Raw genomic sequence first — 22,186 nt, 5'->3', positions numbered from 1 at the left:
TTTTGTAAGTGTTAGAAACTTATTTTTGGAAGTCCCAAAACGCAGGTAGCATTTTGTACACAAAATAATATTTAAATCCACATCTTTGCCTATAAATACGAAGTCCAGTTTCATTCATCTTCATCTTCACTTCTCCTCTTACTCTTTCTTGCATAAAGTCCTTAGTGGGGTGCTTTTTTGGCAAATAACTGTGTCAAAAAAATAAAGTTGGTTGAGGCTGAAGTTATGGAAGGTGTTGCGAATTTGAGAGTATATTATAACGGTGAGGTTATAACAAACACACGTGAAGGAGTGACTTTTGTTTGTGAATGTCTGTTGTCATTTGCTATTCCATGTACCATGAGTTTTGTCGAGTTATAAAATGATCTTTCTAATAACAATCAAAGCCACATTTTGAAAAGGGTGAGCAATCTTTTATACAGAAGTCCTGTGCAAGTATTTGGTGGGCTAATACAGTTTCAAATAATGCCCATCACTGATGATGCCAGTATGCAGCAGATGTTGTATGTTTATCAACAAACCCGATCTCACGTGCCGATGATAGAACTGTACGTTGAGTTTGAACAGCAGTAGGGGATGGGCACGGTTTGCGACGAGGTCAATGTTGATGAGCTCAGGGATATAGATTGGGAAGAAGATAATAATGTTGAAGAGGAATTCAAAGCTAACTATGAAGTCGATGATGAAAACGATGACAGAGACTTGGCAGGCAATCCGGCGGTGCAAAATGAAGTGAATGCCATTGTAAGCCAACATTCGTTTGGTGTTTTGTCTTTTATGTGGACTCTAGATCTCGAAGCCATGCATGTCCCGGAATTTCCTAAGTATGCGAATATGGGTATGTTATGATTATTAACTCAAGTTTCGTATAGTGCTTAATTTATTTGCCTTGTCTAACTGATGGTGGTGCGCATGTCGTAGGTAAAGGCAGCGTTGCGGCAGAAGATGGCGAGTTTAGTGTTGGAATGGAATTTGGTTCGAGAGAGTCGGTGATATCTGCAATCAAAAGCTACATCATCTCTAGAGGAGTTGATTACAATGTGTATGTATGAGTCTGAGCCGCAGACATTCTATGCGAAATGCAAGGGGAATGGTGCAGGGTGCGACTGGCTTATCCGAGCTAGTTTGATTCGAAAAAAAAGCTTGTTGGGAGATCAGGAGATACAATGGCAAGCACACGTATACCATGGGCACGATTTCACAAGATCATGCCAAGTTGGACTCAGACACAATTGCAGATGTCATTAGGCTGTTGGTCGAAGCAGACCCCTCGATAAAGGTGAAGTCTGTTATTGCAGAAGTTTAAGGCATGTTCAACTACACTGTGAGTTACTGCAAGGCTTGGTTGGCAAAGCAGAAAGCTGTCGCAAAAATTTTCGGTGATTGAGAAGTTTCTTACCAGACTCTATCAGTATGGTTGAAAGCAATGACAGTGAAGATGCCAAGGTCTCGTGTTCAAATAAAATGCTCCCCGTTTACCGTGAGAGTGAGAAGGTTCAAGGTGTAAGAGTTATGCACCGCATTTTTTGGAGCTTCTATCCGTGTATTGTAGCATTCAGACACTGCAAGCCACTAGTGTAGGTTGATGGCACGCACCTGTATGGAAAATATAAAGGTGCACTTCTGGTAGTGGTTGAACAATATGGGAATCAAAATATTCTGCCTATTGCATTTGTGATTGTCGAGGGCAAGACAGCAGATGCATGGGAGTTTTTCCTAACCAATTTGCGAAGATATGTTGTTACCATTGATGGTGTGGGTATTATTTCTGACTGCCATACCTCCATCGATGCTGCAATAGCTCGCAGTAACGGTGCATAGTCACCACCAAGGGCGTGGCACATGTACTGCATTAGGCATATCGGATCCAACTTCTTAAGGAGGTTCAAGACTCCATATTTGCATAAACTCGTGGTGAACACAGGTATTTCAACTCGCTGTTATGGTTCTATTCGTACTAAATTTGTGGCATCTGCTTATAATTAAATGGTTTGTTCAACAGGCTATTCTAGGACGGAGTAGGAGTACAACAAAAACTATCAAAGGCTTAAAGAGCGGGGTGAGGCATATACTCAATGATGCGATGAGATCGGTGTTGAGAGATGGGTGTTGGCATTCGATGGTGGTCATCGTTGGGGACATATGACGACAAACTTGGTAGAGTGCATAAATTCTGTCTTGAAAGATGCACACAACCTTCCTGTGACTGCCCTTGTCCGGTCAACTTTCTATTGGCTGAATGAGTTGTTCACTCGGGAGAGTACCGAGGATCATGAGCGTCTCCGCAACGGATTCACATATTTAGAATTTGCAACGAAGAAAGTTGAAGAAAGCTTCCGACGTGAAGGAAACATTGTGGTCAACCGGTTCGACAGGCGCAACGAGATGTTTGAGGTTCGTGAAATGTAAGATGGTACCATTTACACTGTTAACCTTGCACAACGACACTGAGACTGTGGCCATTTCCAGGTCGAGCGACTTTCATGTCGCCACGTGCTTGCATGTTGTGCCAACCAGCGTCTTGATTGGCAAGTGTACGTGTACGATGTGTACAAGATGTTTGAAATTCGCAAGGTGTACAGAGGCAATTTTGTTCCGATGGGTGACCCATCTATGTGGGATAGATACGAAGGAGTGAAGGTGATCGCCAATTGGACATTGAGGCGCGCGACAAAAGGAAGACCAAAGTCAACCTGCTACTTGAATGAGATGGATTCGCGTGATATGCGTGGTCCTCGCCAGTGCACTATATGTGGACGCGAGGGATATAGCCGCAGCCATGTCCTCATCGCGCAAGTCCAAGCTCCGCTAGAGGTCATTAGTGGTTAAGCTTTTCAATGTAACTTTGTTATGACCTACTTCACAATTATATGTTACTTTTTTTGTAATCTCGTTATTTAATTTTTTAGAGAATAAACATTTCGAGCCAAACAGAGTTATACGAGAACAAAGTTAAATATGTCAGAATAATAATACCGAACAGAAGTTTCTATATATAAGATATGACACTGAATACAAATTTGAATACAACACTGAATACAAGATCAACTGCAACAGACTACTTCTGTCATTCTGTGGTTCATCGGCGCCAGCCTCTTCACTTGCAACTCTATCTGATAGTCACAGGTGAATCCCATACTGCTGTGTGTACCACTCATAGTACACTGGGAGAGGATGAAAGTCAATAATCTTCTCGCCTAACTGCAATGTGTTATAGCGGTCAGATCTCCACCAGTTAACCTATTGACTGTAAATCTCTCTCCAGTCATGGTTCTGTGCTCCTGTCAACCACGTGCAATGATCACGACCAAGGTCGAACGCCGGACATGGTGGAAGCTGTTGCATCCCGAACTGTCGCCTAACTCAGTCTGTTGGGTGCCATTCTATGCACTCGAAGGACACTAGCCGTGACTGGGTGGAGCGCATAACCAACTGGCCAGCAAGGACATCCGAAACCCACTCTCCCATATACGGCCGCCATATAAACTGCACATTAGTTACCAAGAGGCCTATTAGAAAAATTATTCTTCTGAATAAAAACATTGGACATTAATGGTTACAACTTACATCGTCAACTCCCATGTCGTCGAGTCCTCGCCTAAAATGCGCAATAGGCCTCCGTATATATCGTGTATGTCGATGCCAATGACTCCACCTAACAAAAAATAGAATAATAATATTAATAAGAATAACAAATTAATAATAACAACAACAACAACAACAACAACAACAACAACAACAACAACAATAAAAAACAATACTTCGCGCAAGTGGAATACCGACGTTGCTGAGCTGATCGCGGGGTATAGGTGCCAAGAGTGGCATACGCTCCCATGTCCAAACAAAAAGCAATATCAGTGGACCGTCCATCTCTTTACAGTTGTATCGCGAAGCACAACACAACGTTATGTATAAGTGTGCCAAACTGGCTGCCCCCCAACTATATCCTGAAATTCGGTGGAAATCTCGAAGTAGCGGCAAAAACTTCGAGTTTAATAAAGTGGTTGACTTATCCGGAAACACTACTGTTCTGAGCATGCAGAAAATGTGCGCCCGAACGTACCGCTCAACAGACTCCTAAGTATCACAAGGCTCAGTGTCTCTGCACCTCCGAACCCATGCGATAGTAACCTTCCTCAACACGTGATCTTATGGACCGGACTCCTGACCAAAATAGGCAATGTAGTTCTCCACCAAAAACTGGTGACTACTGTCTGATCTACCAGTAACAGCCTCCCCGTTAATCGGGAGACCAAGAATATAGTTCACATCTTCCAACGTTACTGTCACTTCACCGACCGGAAGGTAAAGTGTGTGCGTCTCCGGCCTCCAACATTCCACCAAGGCACTTAGTAGTGCAGCATGACCTCTCATTTCACCTACTCGCGAAACATGTTGAAACCCAGTCAATGCTAGTGCCTCTGTCGCTACCTCGTTAAAGGTATCTAGTGTATTGAGTTTTCTGGGCAACAAATTCCTGATAGCCTGCAATAAGTAAAAAGATAATTATTAAATTCTAAATAATAATAATAAATTATTAAAAAATGATAATAAATTATTAAAAAATAATAATAATTATTATACAGTATTCTATCATCATCATCATCATCATCATCATCATCATCATCATCATCATCATCATCATCATCATCATCATAATAATAATAATAATAATAATAATAATAATAATAATAATAATAATAATACGATAACTAAACAGTATTATTACTATTATTATCTTAAGAAATTATTATTATAATAACAGTAACAACAACAACATAATAATAATAATAATAATAATAATAATAATAATAATAATAATAATAATAATAATATTTTATGACTACCGGTATGATAAAATACAACTATTATTCATATCATAGGCACAACAACAACAATAATAATAATAAATTTATTAGTCAAAATATATCAATAAAAAACTTAAAAATAAATATATTTATTTATCGTAAACTTAAAAAAAAATACTCACCAATTGAGGATGATTCAAATATTCAATAATGTGTTCCTTAAGTAAAGTAAAATTACGAATCATTTTTCCTTCTTCACTAAATAAAGCCTCAAACCTTCACTGATTCTTCCTCGTCACAAACTTACTCTCTTTCACGCTTAACCCCAACCCTTTCACTCTCAAATCTCACTCACAGCATGTAATATGAAAGGGAAACTGAAACTCTGATGGCCTGCATTTTGGTTTTATAGGCAGGCTCCACCACTTTCCTTTCCACGTGTCACACATGCAGGTGGGGAGACTGCCAAACGCAGGTTGCATTTTACTGTGCACCTGCCAAACGCATCTTACGTTTTGGAGCTTCGAGGTGTTGGCATGCAGGGGGCACAGAGACACATTTCGAAGCTGCGTTTTGTGGTGCATGCAGCCTTTTTGAAATCACCTCAGTCAAAACGTAACCTGCGTTTTGCAGGTTACTAAATTCACTGGTTCTACATTTGTGGATTACTCACCATGATACAATATTGTTGCACATCACGTTTTTAACTTCCATAAATAAAATAATTTATGAAGTTATTGAATTAGAATTTGAGATATTTGAGTCAAATTAATAAAAAAATTGTTAACAAACAAAAGACGATATAAAAGAAAGGAAAAAATTATGAGAACAATTTTAAACATGTTAAACAGATCAATTTATTTATTTCATGAGTCATTCTATTTTAATTTATGTAATATATTTTTGCTGAATCTGTTAAATGTCTCATTTTTACATGTTCATTTAAAAAAAATTGGTCTATTTAACAAATTCACCCCAAAGATTGAATCAATTTTTACATCTCTATTGATACAGAAGAAAGAAGATAAACAAAAAGATAAGGATTTAAACTGAATACGAAAAATACATTGAAATTAAAATAGAAAATAAAAGATAAATTGAAATTGAATACAAAGAGAATCACTCTATTTTTTACGCAATTCCTTGACGCAATAAGAAATAGATTCCTCAACCTAACTTGTCCACATCATAGTTTGAGAATTAGATCGAATTAGACTCCACAACCTTCTATCCAATTCTCTGATACAACAAGAGAGGGAAGACTCACTCAACCTCACTTGTCCGCATCATGATTTTTTCACGAAACCAAAAAGAAGTTTTCAAACCTCTAATTACTGAATCTACGATTATAATAGTTAAGGAGCTATTTATAACCTCTTATTGGGTTAAAACAAAGAAAATCCTAAAGCCCATAAACATAAAGTCCAATCTAGTAACTAAATAAACATAAATCAAAATACATTAAAATAAACTAATAACTTTTAAAAATATTTGATCTTTTCGTATCACAAATATTTAAAACATGTATCACCTATCATAGAGACTTACTAAATTCTATGACATATAAAATTATAATATAACTCTTTATTCTATTTCAATAAAGATCCAAATTAGAATTCTAGCAATTATTAGTTTTATACTTTTGTTAATATGAGATTTTAACAATATCAACATAAAAAGTATGATTATTGATAATATATGAATAATCTTATATATAATATTTAGCTTTATGTGATTTTTTAATCAATAAATTACAAATCTTTATATCTAAGTTAAATTATGTTATAGATTATATTGCGTTGTTTTTATTATTTTTGTGTTAATTTTTTTGGAAATTTTTTAAATTTTCAATACAAGAAAAACGTTGAGTATCCTCAAATTTATCGTCGAATTCATCAAATAAATTCAATGGTAATCAATTTGCTATCGAAAATCATCAACCGGTATAAACTCGTCGGTAAATGATTATCGTTAGATTTTTTTCGTCCGACGGTAATTACCATTGAATTTAGTGACGGAATATGGTGAATACAAAAGCAGATCTTGGTGGATGTTACTGTCTTCCGACGGTAACATTTGGCGTCACTTCATTCATTTTCCTGCCATATTATCACCGGATTCATACAACGGTCAAACCGACGGGAAATATTATTTAAAATTAAAAAAAATTAATGTTACCATCGAAATATTCCGACGGTAATCTCAACTGTTGTGTTTTTATTTTTTTTTAAATTATCTTTTTCTGTCTATTTCTTGTGTGTCTTGATAATTAATGATTAAAATAGTACTTCAAACCTTATGTGAAGTACGAAAAATTTAAAATACAAATACCGAATGATGGTAATTGAAATATTTAAAACAATGCTAACTATATTACATTCACAAAACTATGTTTACATTCAATGAAATATATATTACAAATATGCAAAGTTTCTTAAAGAAATACATATCATAGAACTATATTTACATTAACCCTAATCAGATTCATCATCTTCTTCCTCTAGTTCATCATCCTCTTCTTCCGATGTAATTTTTTAATTATCATCGAACTCGTCTTGTTGCTGTGAGGGATATCCAGACGTTAGTTGGAAGTTCTCTGAACGCGACTAGAAGCAAAGACTCAATGAAAACGTAACAATCATGGCTCTTCAACCCAGCAAGCCTACCTTATCACACGTTTGCACACCTACTCAGGTTAGAGGCATAACCATCAGAAAACCTCAATCCTCTAATCCACCTACAAACATTTTGCCTCTATTCTTTTGTTAGAGCAAACATCGCATTTGGTTTATTCCACCGCCCGTTATCAAGTCTCCTTAAGTTCAGATCTGGCTGCCTGCAAATGTCCATCAAGTCTAACCGCGTCTTATCGTTATTCTTTGTTCGTTCATCGTTCATTACTGTGTGCATGATATTATCAAACATGTTTTTCTCAATGTGCATCACATCAAGACAATGTCGAACCAAATTGTTTCTCCAATAAGTTGACTCCCAAAATATACTCTATTTAGTCTAATTATGCTCCCTGCCATATCCCGGAGGTCTCAAACTTGTCCTATTTTCAATGTTTTTTGGGATTCTACTGATACGATGCCAAACTTGTCTATCACTCATCTACGCGGATGTCTCTTGGTGTTCAATTGCATTTATTTTGAACGAATCTTTATTACACCGAAAAGGATGATCCATGTCGAGTAATCTTCGATAGCAATCAAACCGTAAATTTTTACCACTACTGGTCAACCAAAATGCCTTTGTATCTTCTATACAAATAGGACATGCCAAACGACCTTAAATGGACCAACCTGACAATATCTCGTACGCAGCATGTAGTTGGAAGTTTGTCTTCGTCGAAATATCATATGTTTCAACACCTTGGATCTACAAGTCCTTTAACTCATCCACCAAGGGATGCAAAAAGATATCTATTTTGACATTTGGATTGCTTAGATCAGGTATGATGCAAGTTAGGAACATGTACGGATCCTTCATGCATATTTTGGGACTCATGTTATATGGTGTTACGACTACAGGCCAACAAGAGTACGTGTTACCGAAATTGAAATTCGGTGTGAACCCGTCAGAGCATAAAACTAGTCTAACATTTCTCGACTCGCTCGCAAATGTAGGATGGATGATAAACCCCATTTTTAGGGTTTATCTTGTATTGAATTTAGAGTATTTTGATAACCTTTTCTCGCATTTAGCCTATGAATTAGCATGGTTTTGTTATCTCTCCCGTATTTGTGCTTAAGTGTAAAAACATGCTTTTTAAGCCTTATTTTGATGAATTCTAATTTCTCCTTGATTCCATAAGATGCCTTGATGTGTTTGCTAGTAATTCCAGGGTTGAAATAGGCTAGGCATGGATCAAAGGAGCAAGGAAGAAAGCATGCAAGTGGAGAGAAGCACAAAAGCCAAAGAATTGATCTCGACTAAGCACGCGCACGCGCACAAGACGCCCGCGCGCACATTGCAGAATCGACCAGGGACGCGCACGCATACCGTGCGCGCACGCGTCGTAGTCCGCACGTGATTCTGTTATTGCAACACGTGCCTGGCGATTTTGGATGGTTTCAACAACCAACTTTGGCGCCAAATTGCATATAAGAACCAAGGATTGAAGGGGATTAATACACATTCACATCCATAGACTCATTTAACAAGTTTTCTTAGATATTTTTAGTTAGTTACATTTATAGAGAGAGAAACTCCAACCTCTCTCTAGGATTCATCTTCATTTTCTCAATTCTCAACCATTCCTTGGTGAGATCTATTGCAACTCTCACTTTACTTTATTCATGTTGTAGATCATCTTCTCTAATCTCAATTAGTGTTTGTAATTGTTCAATTCTCATAGATCTTAGATTTAACTTTGTTGTTTTGGATTCTATTAATTCATTGAAGATCTCATTTTCATTGTTGTTCATTGTTGATTCTTGTTAATCTCTTGTGTTGAATCACTTTGATTCTAAACCTCTTCTCAATTTTACTATGTCTTTCATTCTTGCTCTCCAAATGTTTGAGAAAATGCCAACTTTAGATATGGAGTAGCATCCCCTCACTTGGCCTAGTGGTTGAGTCATTGGAGACACTTGAATAATGGATGTCAATTGTTGATTAAGGATTGAAAATTGCTAATTGACTTAGAGTGCACTAAAGCTAGACTTCCCTAGGGTAAGACTAGGACTTGTGACTCAAGTTAGTTACTTTTACTTGACTTTCCTCTATAATTAGGGGTTAACTAAGTGAAGCAATACTCCTTTGTTATCACAATTGAAGGAAGCTATAGTGATGGAACTTCCAATGTTCAACCTTGGCCAAGGCTTTTAATATTGATTGATTGTTGTTTTCTTTTATTAGCACTTTTATGCCACACTCTTCAAGCCACAAAAGACCACTTAACCAATAACATGCATCCTTATAGCATTCCTAGGGAAGAACGACTCGGGACTAATACTCTCGGTTATAGATTGTAGAATTGTTTGATGATGGATTTTGCGTCGGTTTAGACTATACTACGACTGATTACTCGATAATTTCTATACCGGCAAAAATTCATTCATCAATGGACCCGATCGAAATGCTTATAGGCTTCTCCATGTGACGAGTGTGTCATGATTCCATCATCTCTCTTGTTATTACTATGCGAGGTCATGTAAGGGGCCGAACTCATCAATGCATATATACAATCGTTTTAGCCTAGAGATTAAGGGTAAGTAGTGCATCTATTTCATTGGAACTCTCTTTAACCGGCATTTACCAATCTGTTCTCAATTGACTTATAACCTCGATGATTTACAGATTTTGCATTCAGTTAGGTCTACATCCCCCTTGTAATATAGTGTACACCTATTCAAACAACAATCAATTTTCAATGAATTTAGACCCAATTTCAAAACTAGCTTCTTTGCTTCGTAGTGGTTTCGGGGGATACCAGAGGTCCCGATAGGTACTAGTTCGTTGCAAAGGGTGGCCTACTTATAAAAAACTCTTGCGTATGATTTGACTTCAACTTAATAGTCATAATTCTAACACATGCAGGCAACTCTGAATGAACATTTCCTTTAAACAACGATCTCGTAGCAAATTCTAACAGATAATAAAATATCTTTATCTCTGAGTTAGGCTCTTGTTTAGCCTTTTCCTGCTCTGTAACATTTGTTGCATCAAACACCATCTTATTATATCTCTCTTGGTTAGCCTCCCAAATCATGTCTTCCATGTTTAGTTCTCTTTCCACCCGAACCCTCATTAGTTGACAGTCGAACTTATTGAAATTCAAGCCAGACCTGTTAATTCCCTGTTCGTCCAATTCTCCGTGTTCCATCCACATCCAATACTCATCCTTGAACCCGTTACGATAAAGGTAAAGCGTTATATCTGTAGGTCCTAACCACTTAGTCAGCCAACACTTTTCACACGAATACCTAGATACCCCTTCAGACCTAAACGGTTCCATGCTGAATACATGCCCAACAAATGCGTCAACCCTCTCAAAATATTTAAGTTTTAATCGCCCCGTCCATCGTTATCTCTATCATACATTCATAGACGATAACTTGGAATCATTTTGAATCACATACCCTAGAATTCGACAAACAAAACAAAATTATTAACGTTTTTACAACTTCCGGCAGAGCATACCCTATAATTAAAATATTCTGCAAACCAAACAAGTTTTAAAACAAATCGCACGAAATTTTAGTAGAATTTTCCCTTAACTCAGAGACATCCATCAAATAAATATAACAATTTTTACAAAGAAAATAACTGCAAGCATATATTAGAACAAACACAAATTCAATAACATATCAAATCCTAACCGTTCTAGTGCGCAATCCCTTATAACTCCACACTTTTCTAACAAACAAGGATTTCGAAAAGGCGCCTCTACGCGACTTTCTCCTACTTTCGTCCTAGAACGCTATCATAGGAAAAGTAAGTCGAACATAAAGCTTAAACAATTGATTATAGTTAGAGATAGAAAACCTACTTGAAACACGGATGCACAGAATACAGAAGAAGCGAAATCCAATTAATTTCAGAGAAATAGCATTGTCCTAATAAAAAAAAAAACTTATTAAACTCATAAGGTGAAACTAATTAATTAAACAAACTACACAAAGTCAAACACTATTAATCTCACCCTACTTAACCTACATTAACTTAATTATAATTTATATTTACGTTAAATTAAGATAAAAAAAATTCTAATAAAAAATTATATTACCCTATTTTAATCAATAATTTGATAATAAAATACATAACAAAATCTTATACTAAAAAAGAGAGAAAACTAAACACCACAAACGAAACCCTAACCACAAACTCCATTACCATTATTTAGTCAACAATTTGAAATAATACCTAACCCTAAAGTCACAAAAAAAAAAAGAAAAATAGTAAAAAAAAAACTATACTAAACCCTAATCACAAATTTCATTACACTAATTTAATCAATAATTTCATAAACTATTTAACAAAAACCCTAAACTCACATAAAAATCTTAATAAAATTAAAAATCTATGCCAAATTTATCTTTGATGGTGGCTGCGGAATGCTGGAGCAATGGTGTTTCCAGTAGTGACGGCGACACAGATGACAGTGGCTACCAAAAACAGCGGCAGCGTTCCCAACCTCCCCAACGATAACACCAGAGGCTCTAGCAGGTGACGGTAACGCTAGCAGCACCTCCTCCGATGGCGGAGCACGAGGAGAGAGAGAGAGAGAGAGAGAGAGAGAGAAAGAGAGAGAGAGAGAGAGAGAGAGAGGACAAGTGAAGGAGAGGGTTCGCATTTGAATTTTAAACCAGTTTAATCCGACGGTAAATTGGTGAAACACAGCGTTTTATTAAATCGATTTACTGTCAGCAAAATCCGACGATAAATTTCACCGGTAATTATGGCGCCAATAATATCATATTTCGCGTCATTAATTACCGTTGGATTTAGCATCAGAATATAAAATTTGACGGTAAACATTTTTAAGAAATGTAATCTATTTTGTATCCAATACAAAATTCGCTGGTAATCGTTGACGTTAAATTCGATGATTCTCGACGTTTTTCTTGTATTATTTTATTAATACATACATATATTCCTTCCTCTACAAAGACCGAAAAGGCTGAATTTTAAGAAAGATGAAAATAAAATTTTACTGAAACTTCACATATTACTCCGAAGTAATTAGCTAAACTAAATCTGTCTTCCGTAGATCAATTAGATTGAAGTGTATCACTGACTCACTGTCCAGACTCAATCCGACCACGATGCTTTTCATGAGTTTTTAACTCTTCTTGTTATTAAATTTATGAGAGGCATGGAGGTAATGTTTGTTTTAAAAATTAGAAGATATTAAAATTTAATATTGTATTTAGTAATTTGAGATTGAAAATAAAATTTTAATTATTAAATACAAAATTTTAATTTTTTTAATATTTTCAAAAAATAAAAATATAAAAAATTAAAAATTCTAAAAATAAAAATTAAAATTTTAACAATATTTTTTTAATAATTAAAAATATTTTAATAAATATTTTTATTTTATATTTATATTTATTTTAAATCAAATATAATATTAAGATATAACTTAATTTTATATATTTTATATTAAATATAATATAAAATTTAATTTAATTTTAATTTTTTATTTCTGTATTTTGTTTTTATCTCTCCATCTTAATCTCTCCTTTAAATATAGCAGTAAAGACACTACCGAGAGATGTACAAAAATTTAATAATCATAGTATGAATTATGAAAGGTTAAATTTATTAAAATATATATTACTCTAATACTTCTTGTCAAATATCTAGCTATCAATTATAATAGGAAAGAAAATGGTCTACCTTATGACTTATGAGGGAGGATGTTGTTCTTAAAACAATAATTAAGCTCATTTTAATTTTATTTAATATTTAAAAGGATATTTTTTAAAATATTGAAAAATTATCTAGATCAATGATCATAAACCTTTGAGTATTCCTCTGTTGCAAATTAACACCTAATTCTGATTCTATTTTTGATGAATAATTCTTAATTCTATTTAAATTCACTTTTTGATGGTTATTACTGCATATATATGACGCTCCTAAAAATTAAAACTTAAGAAATTATACTCACCATGCATGTTCTTTCATGTTATGTACACTGAATTTTAACATTTATAATAGCAAAGTGGGAGAAAAATATATATATTTCTTGCATTTTTTTTACTAGACTTTTTAATAATTTTTTTTATTATTTTAAAAATTATTTTTGTCAAATAAAATAGTTTTTATTTTTAATAAATATATTAAATAAAATTCTCAATAAATTTTATTTCAAAATAATTAAATTTTTTAAAAGATATTATTATAAAATAAATAATTTCCTTTTATAAAAAATTAACTTATCTCAAAAGCTTCTAAACAATAAATATTTATCCAATTTAAAATTTTTAAAAATAAATTTAAATATTTAGTCTCCAATATATTTCAATTTACTATATTTCTTGTTATTTAATACAACAAAAATATTTATGGCTGATATATCCATTTTTTTCCATACTCGTCTCTCACTAAAGTACTAAACACTTTGGTTAACATTATCCTCTAAAACCAAAATAAAACAGTATATATCTAAATTAATCTCTAATAAATTTTGTATAAAAAATTTTTATCGTTAATAAATTATATATTTTTTTAAAAATAATTGAGAATTACTTTTACGAGATAATTTAATTTTTTATTCCTTATAATAAAATGTTTGATATACATATTAGACAAATAAATTTATAATAAATTTTATTGTAAAATAATTTAATTTTAAATTTTACTAATTTGTGTTTTAAAAATATAAATTAAGAACATAATAAAAAAATATTTTATTAAAAATTATTAAAATACAATTTTTATATTTTTAATACATCAAAAGTTTTAAAGAATTTATATTATTATATTTTTAAAATATAAATCAACTTAATTTTTAATAAATATTATTATAAAATAAATTATTTTTGTTTAAAAAGTTAATCTATCACAAAAACTTGTTAATAGTAAATTTAAAAAAAAAATCAAAATATTCAATTTAAAATTTTTTAAGGATTAATTTTGATGCTTAGTGAAAATAAAATTAGTGTCTTTAACTCTTTATGGAGCAGGCTCTCTGCCCAAAGCTCCATTGTCCCTGTCTGCTACTATTACTGCTTAGTACTTACTACTCCTTCCTCCTCCTCAAAAACAAAAGTACCATTCCCAACCACTCCTTTTACCTCTTCCCCCTTCCCCTTTCTCTTCTTGTCTCTGCTCCATTAAACACACTATGCTAGTTTAGATTCAACTGGTTTCAACCAGAGTAAAAAAAAATATCTACCTCTGAACTGTGAAAGAAGAATGGCTTAGACCCCAAAAAGAAAGTGCCTTTGAGCCACACTTCGAGGCTACTTTTTCCAGAACGAGAACCACCCTTCACTGAGACACACTTTTCTGCATACCATTTTTTATATTAAACAGCAAAAAAAGAAAAAGCAAGGAGCTTTAGTCTTGTGCGGAAGCAAGTTGATCTCTTGAGGGAAGAAGGAAGAGGAAGAAGAAGATGGGGTGCTGCCATTCGAGGATAGAAAGAGAAGAGACAGTGTCACGTTGCAAATCAAGGAAGCGTTACATGAAACAATTTGTTCAAGCAAGACACGCTTTTTCCGCTGCGCATGTTATGTACATTCGTTCGCTTCGTGCCACTGGTTCTGCTTTGCTTCAGTTCGCAAACGCCGAAACTGAAACCGTTGTTTTTCACCATCTTCACCACCACCTTCCGCCGGACCCTCAGCCTATTCTCCCCTCTCCTCCGCCGCGGGCTCCGGCTCCGATGCCGCCTCCTCCGCCTCCCATGAGTCCGAGCTCCGACACTTGGACGACGTCAATGACTGCATCCCCTCTTCCGCCGCCGCCTCCTCCGCCGCCGCCGCCGACTTCCGGTTGGGATTTCTGGGAGCCGTTCATGCATCAGCAGCAACAGGCGCCGCCGCCGCCGTCTTCGAGGTCGGCGACGGAGGAGGAGTGGGAGGCGGCAACCACCACGACGGGGTCGGAGGTGGTGGTTATGGCGGGGGGAGGCGGTGGTGCGGCGGCAAGCGTGACGGCTCCGCCGTCGATGGTGAGTGGGTTCTCGAAGGGAACACAGAGCGAGCTTGCAATGGTGGTTTCAAGAAACACGAAAGATCTGGTTGAAGTTATAAAGGAGCTTGATGAGTATTTTCTCAGAGCCGCTGATTCTGGTTCACAAGTTTCGTCGCTGCTTCAAGTTCCAAGTTCTGGTTTTTCTCATCAGAGCAAAGGAAGTAAGAATCACAAGCATTTAACAAAAAATGGGCTTCTTTTATTCTTTTTTATTATTCGCATTGATTGTTCAAGTTGGTCTTTTTCTTAAAACAAAAAAAAAATGAACTTTTCTGAATTTTGAAGGGTGTATTTTGTTGTGCTTGCTGTTTGTTTGTTTGATCCTAGGTAAAGTGTATGGTTATGGATGGCCGTCGCTGTTGACATGGAGTTCGAGTCCGAAGCTGAATGGATTTGGCAAGTTGGCTGAGGAAAATCCTCTTTCTGTGGGTGGTTTTGGGGGTAATACTGTTGGCAGTGGCGGCGGCGGCAGTGGTGGTCACTGCTCAACTGTGGAGAGGTTATATGCATGGGAGAAGAAATTGTACCAAGAGGTTAAGGTATGAAAATAGATTTTCAGTCAGCTTCTTTGGATGTTTAAATAATTAAAGGAAAAAAGAAAAGTAGATGAAAATGATGAAGATTTCTCTTTTTTGGAGCATAAACTTGATGTGGGTCTGCCCATCCAATAGGACTTCTCTTTAGTCTATTTTGTGCATTTCCCTTTTTGGTGTCAAAGGCAACATTGATAACAGAAAAACCTCTCTAATAAGATCTAAAATCAGTTGAAGAGTAAGTCCTGATTTCATATTAGATTGATTGATTATGTGATGATTTCCGCCTAATATCCGGGGACGCAATGGTGTCGATTGATTCATGTATCCGACCCCAAAAAGTGGGACAAGACTTTGTTGTTGTTGATTTAACTTCACATTGTTGTGTGCAGAATGCTAAGATAATAAAGATGGAGCATGAGAAGAAGGCAGCACAGCTAAGGAAGTTTGAGTTGAAGAGGGCTGACTATGTGAAGACGGAAAAGACAAAGAAAGAGGTCGAGAAATTAGAATCACAGATGATAGTTGCCTCGCAGGCCATTGAAACCACCTCCTCCGAAATCATCAAATTAAGAGAAATAGAGCTCTGCCCTCAACTCATTGATCTTGTCAAAGGGTTAGTCTTCTCATTTTTTCTGATTTAGTATATTTGAGAGTCCATTTCAATTTTATCCCTAGATTTTGAGTCTGTAGAATCTAGCGTGGCCTTGTAGAACTATCAAGCACTGAGAAGAGATTGCATGTTGTTGCCATTGAAATTCTTTATCTCAATTCTCATGGAGTCAGGGGAGAGGGTTGAAAAGTCAACTGCTAGGATCAGTATCAGTAATAATACAGTCTTATTTTGTGCTTCTCCCAACATCCTTGACCATGATAAGTACTGCGTGTACCGTTGTCTCTTTTTTAATCAAACTTAAAATCATCGCATATATTGCTTCTAAATCCCTTATCATTATGTAGTATATGATAAGATGGGATGTTATTTATTTTTGTATTTTATTTGATTAGTTTTACTTTGACAAGAAGTACCATGCCAATAACTGTGTGTTGGAGGATTAAGAATGTTGTACCACTGTTCCTATTAGGTTGATGATTCATTTCACAATGACGTAAATTATATTACAGAGTGGAACATTTTGATTAAGGAAAAATTTTAAATAGAATTTCTAATATCCATTTCACCTAGTTCTCAAATGAGATAATAAGATCTCTTGAGATGATTGTTACCCATGTTAAAAAAAATGCTCGCATGTTGTTATCTGATTTTAGAATCAGAGAAAATAGATATAGATATAAGAAACTTGATCTTACTCTTTTCCTTTGATTATTATGGAGTTATTACTCTCACTCAGAATCTGGTGTGTCCTACATTGGCAGATTAATGTGCATGTGGCGGAGCATGTATGAATGCCATCAAGTTCAAAAGCACATAGTTCAGCAGCTGGAATACATCAATACCATACCATCGACTACCCCAACTTCCGAGATTCATCGGCAGTCGACTCTTCAGCTTGAGGTTGAAGTACAGCAATGGCACCAATCCTTCTGCAACCTCTTCAAGGCTCACAGAGATTATATCCAATCCCTCACAGGCTGGCTAAGGCTCAGCCTTTTCCAGTTTGGCCGAACCCCACTGAGCAGAACTACCGAGGAGTCAAAGATATATGCCCTCTGTGAAGAATGGAACCTCGCTGTTGATCGCATACCAGACAAGGTCGCATCCGAAGGAATTAAAAGCTTGTTGACTGTTATTCATGCAATTGTAGTTCAACAGACAGAGGAGCATAAACAAAAGAAGAGGTCAGATTCTGCATTCAAAGAGCTCGAGAAGAAGGTTGTTCAGCTTCGATCTCTTGAGTGCAAATATGGTCCATACTCCATGCCAGAGTCCTCTGGTACCATGCGGACCAAGGACCCCGTCAGCCAGAAGCGTGCTAAGGTGGAATCTTTGAGAGCGAAGGCCGAAGAAGAGAAGACTAAACATGAAAAGGCAGTGAGCGTAACACGGGCGATGACATTGAACAACTTGCAGATGTCATTCCCCCATGTTTTTCAGGGAATTGTGGGATTTTCAAATTTGTGCACTGAGGTTTTTGAGTCTGTATACAACAAGGCCAAAGCTGTTGGACAGGAACATGAATTGAAAAGAATATTGCCATAGGAGAATTGACATGGATGTATAGATGATCCCCTTGCAAAACATATCTATAAATTGTACTTACACCTAGTAATATTATCGGGAAGGCAAATGAAAGAGTGCAATGTAATTTCACTCAGTATTTTTGTATGACTCATTTTAGTGCTGAATCCTCATAGCAGTGGAAGCAGAAGCTGCAAAGTTTGCTGGGCAAAGGAGCTGAATGAACTTCGGCTTAGAATTTCACTTGGTTTGTTTACATTGTGCTGTTTATATAACACATACTTGATAAATGTTGAAATTAGGAGGAAAAGTTTGTAACCATGGTTTTGCTTTCCTTTTAGGATATGCTTATGTTGAGTGAATGTAACATGCTTCTTAAGCTGAGGCATTATTTGGAATCAGAAAAAGTTAAAAAATTCACTTGCATTGTCATTAATGCATTAGACGACCAAATTATCAACTCCAATTTTACTATGGTTGCCTATATTTTGGTCATGCAAACTTTAATATATTAACACTAAAAGATCAGCAATATTGTGATCAAACTGTTTATAATTTTGTAACACCTAGGATTAAGCTGTGATCAAAGTAGTCATTTCCTATTGGATGCATTAGCACATTTGCTACGCAACCATGTTAATCTTTTATCGTCTTTGAGAGACAAAAAGATCTCCCTTAAAATAGGTTTGCTGAAGAGATCTAAAGCGGCAAAATATAGTTGTTGATCAACACCTTGCATCAAATCCAAGTCCTTAATACAGTCAGCCATACTATATCTAGCATTATATTGCTCTATGGCAGTTGCCCTCATCTTTGAAGCTGCAGCCATCTCCAATATTGCTTCTGTGATGGCATCGTTCATTCCTTTTCGCCCTCTTTTGCGGTTGGAAGTTGCTGCAGCAGCAGGTGTGCTAGGTTGAGGTGTTTCAGGATCATTAGCATCATCCTCATCCTGTGATCCGGACAAAGACTCTTCTTGATGCATCCTCAAGGGCTGTGGACAAAGAGGTCTAGGAGTATGATCAACCTCGGATACAGTTAAAAGCTCATGCTTGCCATTAGTTGCTGGCTCAGAGAATATTGTGCATAGTTCTTTGAAGATTGGGCAGCCACTGGTTCTTAGTGTCTCAGCATCAGCATGTTTCTGTAATTCCAAAAACAGTGAATAAAATATTTTCATCAAGAACAGAAAACATAAGTAAGGAACTCACCTTGATGTATTCAGCCCAAGTTTCATCACTGGCAGTTATAGACCCTGTGGCTTCATTCCAACTAAAATCACTTTGATCAAGAATGGATTTCACAGTAGAATACTGCCTCCTCAACACTGAATATCTGTTCTTGAGTTGTTCCTTGTCCCATTTCAAGCCTGTTTTGTTGTAAAATCCATCACAAATATATTTCCATGCTTTCTTGTTGAATAAGTTGTTGTGTTTGTTCCCTTTTTGTACTTGATCAACCATCAGCTCTGCAAGTATCTTGGTGAGTGGCGTCGTCCACCTTGCCCTCGACTGTTCCTGCTGCTGAGCCTCCAGTCTTTTTGATCTGGTAACATGACCTGCCATCTACAGTCACACACATGCAAGAGAATGTCAATAACAAGACTATGAATAATGAACCTATGTTTATCAATAACTGAAAGAATGCAAGACAATAACAAATATTTCAAAACCTAAATTCCATTGCCATAATTCATTGACACCTTGAAATCAATGAAAAAGGCCAAATGCTCCACTTTTTTTTAAGTAACCTAGTTATAACTGATGATAATTCCTGTATATGAAGTCAAGAACTCTCCAGTCTCCAATACATAAAAGTGATTGATCAGCCAAAAGTTGCAAACAATTCAAACATGCCAATTCACTAGGCAAGCATAGCAGACAACATGAAATGGGGAAAAGCCAGAAACTTTACACCATTCAGAAGCAAGGGTAGCAAATGCATATCGAGTCACGCATTATATTCTGATAGAATCATGATTTCAAATAAAATAATTTAAGAAAAAATGTTTCTTTTTTTCCTATTGAAAACCCTAAAGCAGAGGGAAGAAAGTAAAATTACCTTAGAGAGAAACCCGCGATCTTCCCATTACGATGAGATTACAACAATGGAGGACGCGCTGAGAATCATGGAAAACAAAAACAAAACCCGTTTGCGAAGAAGGGAAACTCCAAACAAGCCACTTGGGCAAAGTAAATTTCTTTAATGATGATTTCTTAAAACATATAAATGAAATTAAATTATCATATTAAAATAATTTAATTAAAATTAAATTTGGATGATACAATTAAGATTAGATAAAAATTCACTTACAATTATTCTCATATCAAATTTATAATTAAAAATTGTTAAATAATAATTTAATTAAATTTATTAAATCATCTAATAATTTTTTATTATTAACTTCATATTAAAAAGAATTATACGTAAATTTTTACATTAAAACTAAAATAAGTGATAATATTTCTGAATTCTAAAAATGAATTCAACAACCAATATATCAAAATCAAAACCATAATTGAAAAGTGGTAATAGACAACTTCATCTATATTATATTTCCATATCTGTATTTCATTCATAAAATTTAGATATATCCTTCCATATATAATAATAATAATTTATCTTTCATGTTCATAAATTATTTTTGTTTAATTTTTATATTAATTTTGAAACTCATAAATCATCTAAACAAGTGTAATTACCCATGCCATACACGTGATAAGATTGAAATTATAATTTTAAATTATTTTTTTAAAATTAATTTAAATTATAATAATTTGATTAATAAAAAAGGTAATATGTTATGTATTGTTTGTTTTTTTAATCTAGTGTTAATTAAATTAACTCTACAATAGTTATTAATCGGTTTTAATAATCTACTTTTTTTCAATAAATCCGACATATATATTGAATGTGATCATAAATAATATAGTAATAGTTAAATCTACCAACAAATATATTGGCTATTATCATACTATAAAACAAATTAAATATAAAGGCTATTAGCACACACTTATAAATCTATAAAATCGCACTGTCTTTGATTCGTGCAAGGTTTACTTATCAAATAAAGTTAAAATATGAACAAAAAATATTTATAAAATGGACCTAGCATCACTTGAAAAAATCATAAAAAATAATCAACTTACCTTATGAGAACCATTTCTATATAAGTCGTCTTGTTCTTGTCAAATTTGGATGTGACTTTCCATAACCTTATAATTCTTGCTTTTATTTTTTAAATTATTTCATTACATAATCTACCATAGGTAATACTGTTGATAGAATCGTAGTTTGTATCCCTTAGGTATGAAAAATAATAAATAGAAGAAGTTCTATGTCCGGAGTACGAATTTTCTAGATGATAAATAATTGTAATAATTCACTACTAATTCTTATATATATATATATATATACTAATTATACAGGATAATAATTAGTAAATATTTTCAATGGAGATACTTGTTATAATTAGGTGAAATTTATGCCATTATATTTTATTAACCTTTATGATTGATTCAATAGAGATACTTACTCAATATATATGTTATCGACATTAATTATATGCCAATATTTTTAGGAAAGAGCTAAAAGAGGAGATATATAAATATATATATATATATATATATAATATTATTACTATATAAGAAGCATACATAAATTGTTATATTTTTTTATTATATTATATAACTTAAAATTATATCATGTTATTATTAATTCTAGATACTTACTATAATTATATCAAATTTAATTATAACTCTAAATAAATAAAATAGATAATATTTAATATTATTTTTTTTTTACATTCAATATTTATTGTAAATATAAAAAGTAAAATAATTAATAAAAAAATTTAAATCAAAATCAACTACTTATATAAAATATATATTAAAATATAAAATATACATTAAAATGAGTTAAACAATATATACATTTATAACATTTATAACATGAAATTTAAATTACAGTTTGGCGTGCAAATAACATTTTCTATGAAAATATTCACGAGAAATTCATATATTTATTCATGAGAATTTAATTTGTTGATA

General features: G+C 34.4%; 2 protein-coding genes across 2 annotated transcripts; one reads left to right on the top strand and one right to left on the bottom strand.

The window, feature by feature from the left end:
* The first annotated feature begins 14,465 nt into the window (after nucleotides 1-14,465).
* Nucleotides 14,466-18,590, top strand: LOC112800327 (protein ALTERED PHOSPHATE STARVATION RESPONSE 1-like). Its single transcript, XM_025842552.3, has 4 exons — nucleotides 14,466-15,625; nucleotides 15,792-16,003; nucleotides 16,390-16,613; nucleotides 17,375-18,590. Exons 1-4 carry the CDS (start codon nucleotides 14,884-14,886, stop codon nucleotides 18,156-18,158), a joined length of 1,962 nt encoding a protein of 653 aa, XP_025698337.1. The 5' UTR covers nucleotides 14,466-14,883; the 3' UTR covers nucleotides 18,159-18,590.
* Nucleotides 18,591-18,623: 33 nt separating this feature from the next.
* Nucleotides 18,624-20,347, bottom strand: LOC112800330 (L10-interacting MYB domain-containing protein-like). The gene is made up of 3 exons (XM_025842554.3): nucleotides 20,199-20,347; nucleotides 19,349-19,702; nucleotides 18,624-19,281 (listed from the first exon to the last, which is right to left on the bottom strand). Exons 2-3 carry the CDS (start codon nucleotides 19,700-19,702, stop codon nucleotides 18,730-18,732), a joined length of 906 nt encoding a protein of 301 aa, XP_025698339.1. The 5' UTR covers nucleotides 20,199-20,347; the 3' UTR covers nucleotides 18,624-18,729.
* Between the last annotated feature and the right edge of the window lie 1,839 nt (nucleotides 20,348-22,186).

This window comes from Arachis hypogaea, chromosome 5 (assembly GCF_003086295.3).
Source record: "Arachis hypogaea cultivar Tifrunner chromosome 5, arahy.Tifrunner.gnm2.J5K5, whole genome shotgun sequence".
NCBI lineage: Eukaryota > Viridiplantae > Streptophyta > Magnoliopsida > Fabales > Fabaceae > Arachis > Arachis hypogaea.
The sequence above is the reverse complement of the archived record's forward strand: the minus strand, read 5'-3'. Positions and strand labels throughout refer to the sequence as shown.

Coding starts and splice junctions, on each gene's coding strand:
- LOC112800327 (XM_025842552.3), top strand. CDS start 14,884: ATGGGGTGCTGCCATTCGAGGATAGAAAGAGAAGAGACAGTGTCACGT. Junction 15,626..15,791: donor TTCTCATCAGAGCAAAGGAA/GTAAGAATCACA, acceptor GTTTGATCCTAG/GTAAAGTGTATGGTTATGGA. Junction 16,004..16,389: donor AATTGTACCAAGAGGTTAAG/GTATGAAAATAG, acceptor TGTTGTGTGCAG/AATGCTAAGATAATAAAGAT.
- LOC112800330 (XM_025842554.3), bottom strand. CDS start 19,702: ATGGCAGGTCATGTTACCAGATCAAAAAGACTGGAGGCTCAGCAGCAG. Junction 19,282..19,348: donor CTTGGGCTGAATACATCAAG/GTGAGTTCCTTA, acceptor TTGGAATTACAG/AAACATGCTGATGCTGAGAC.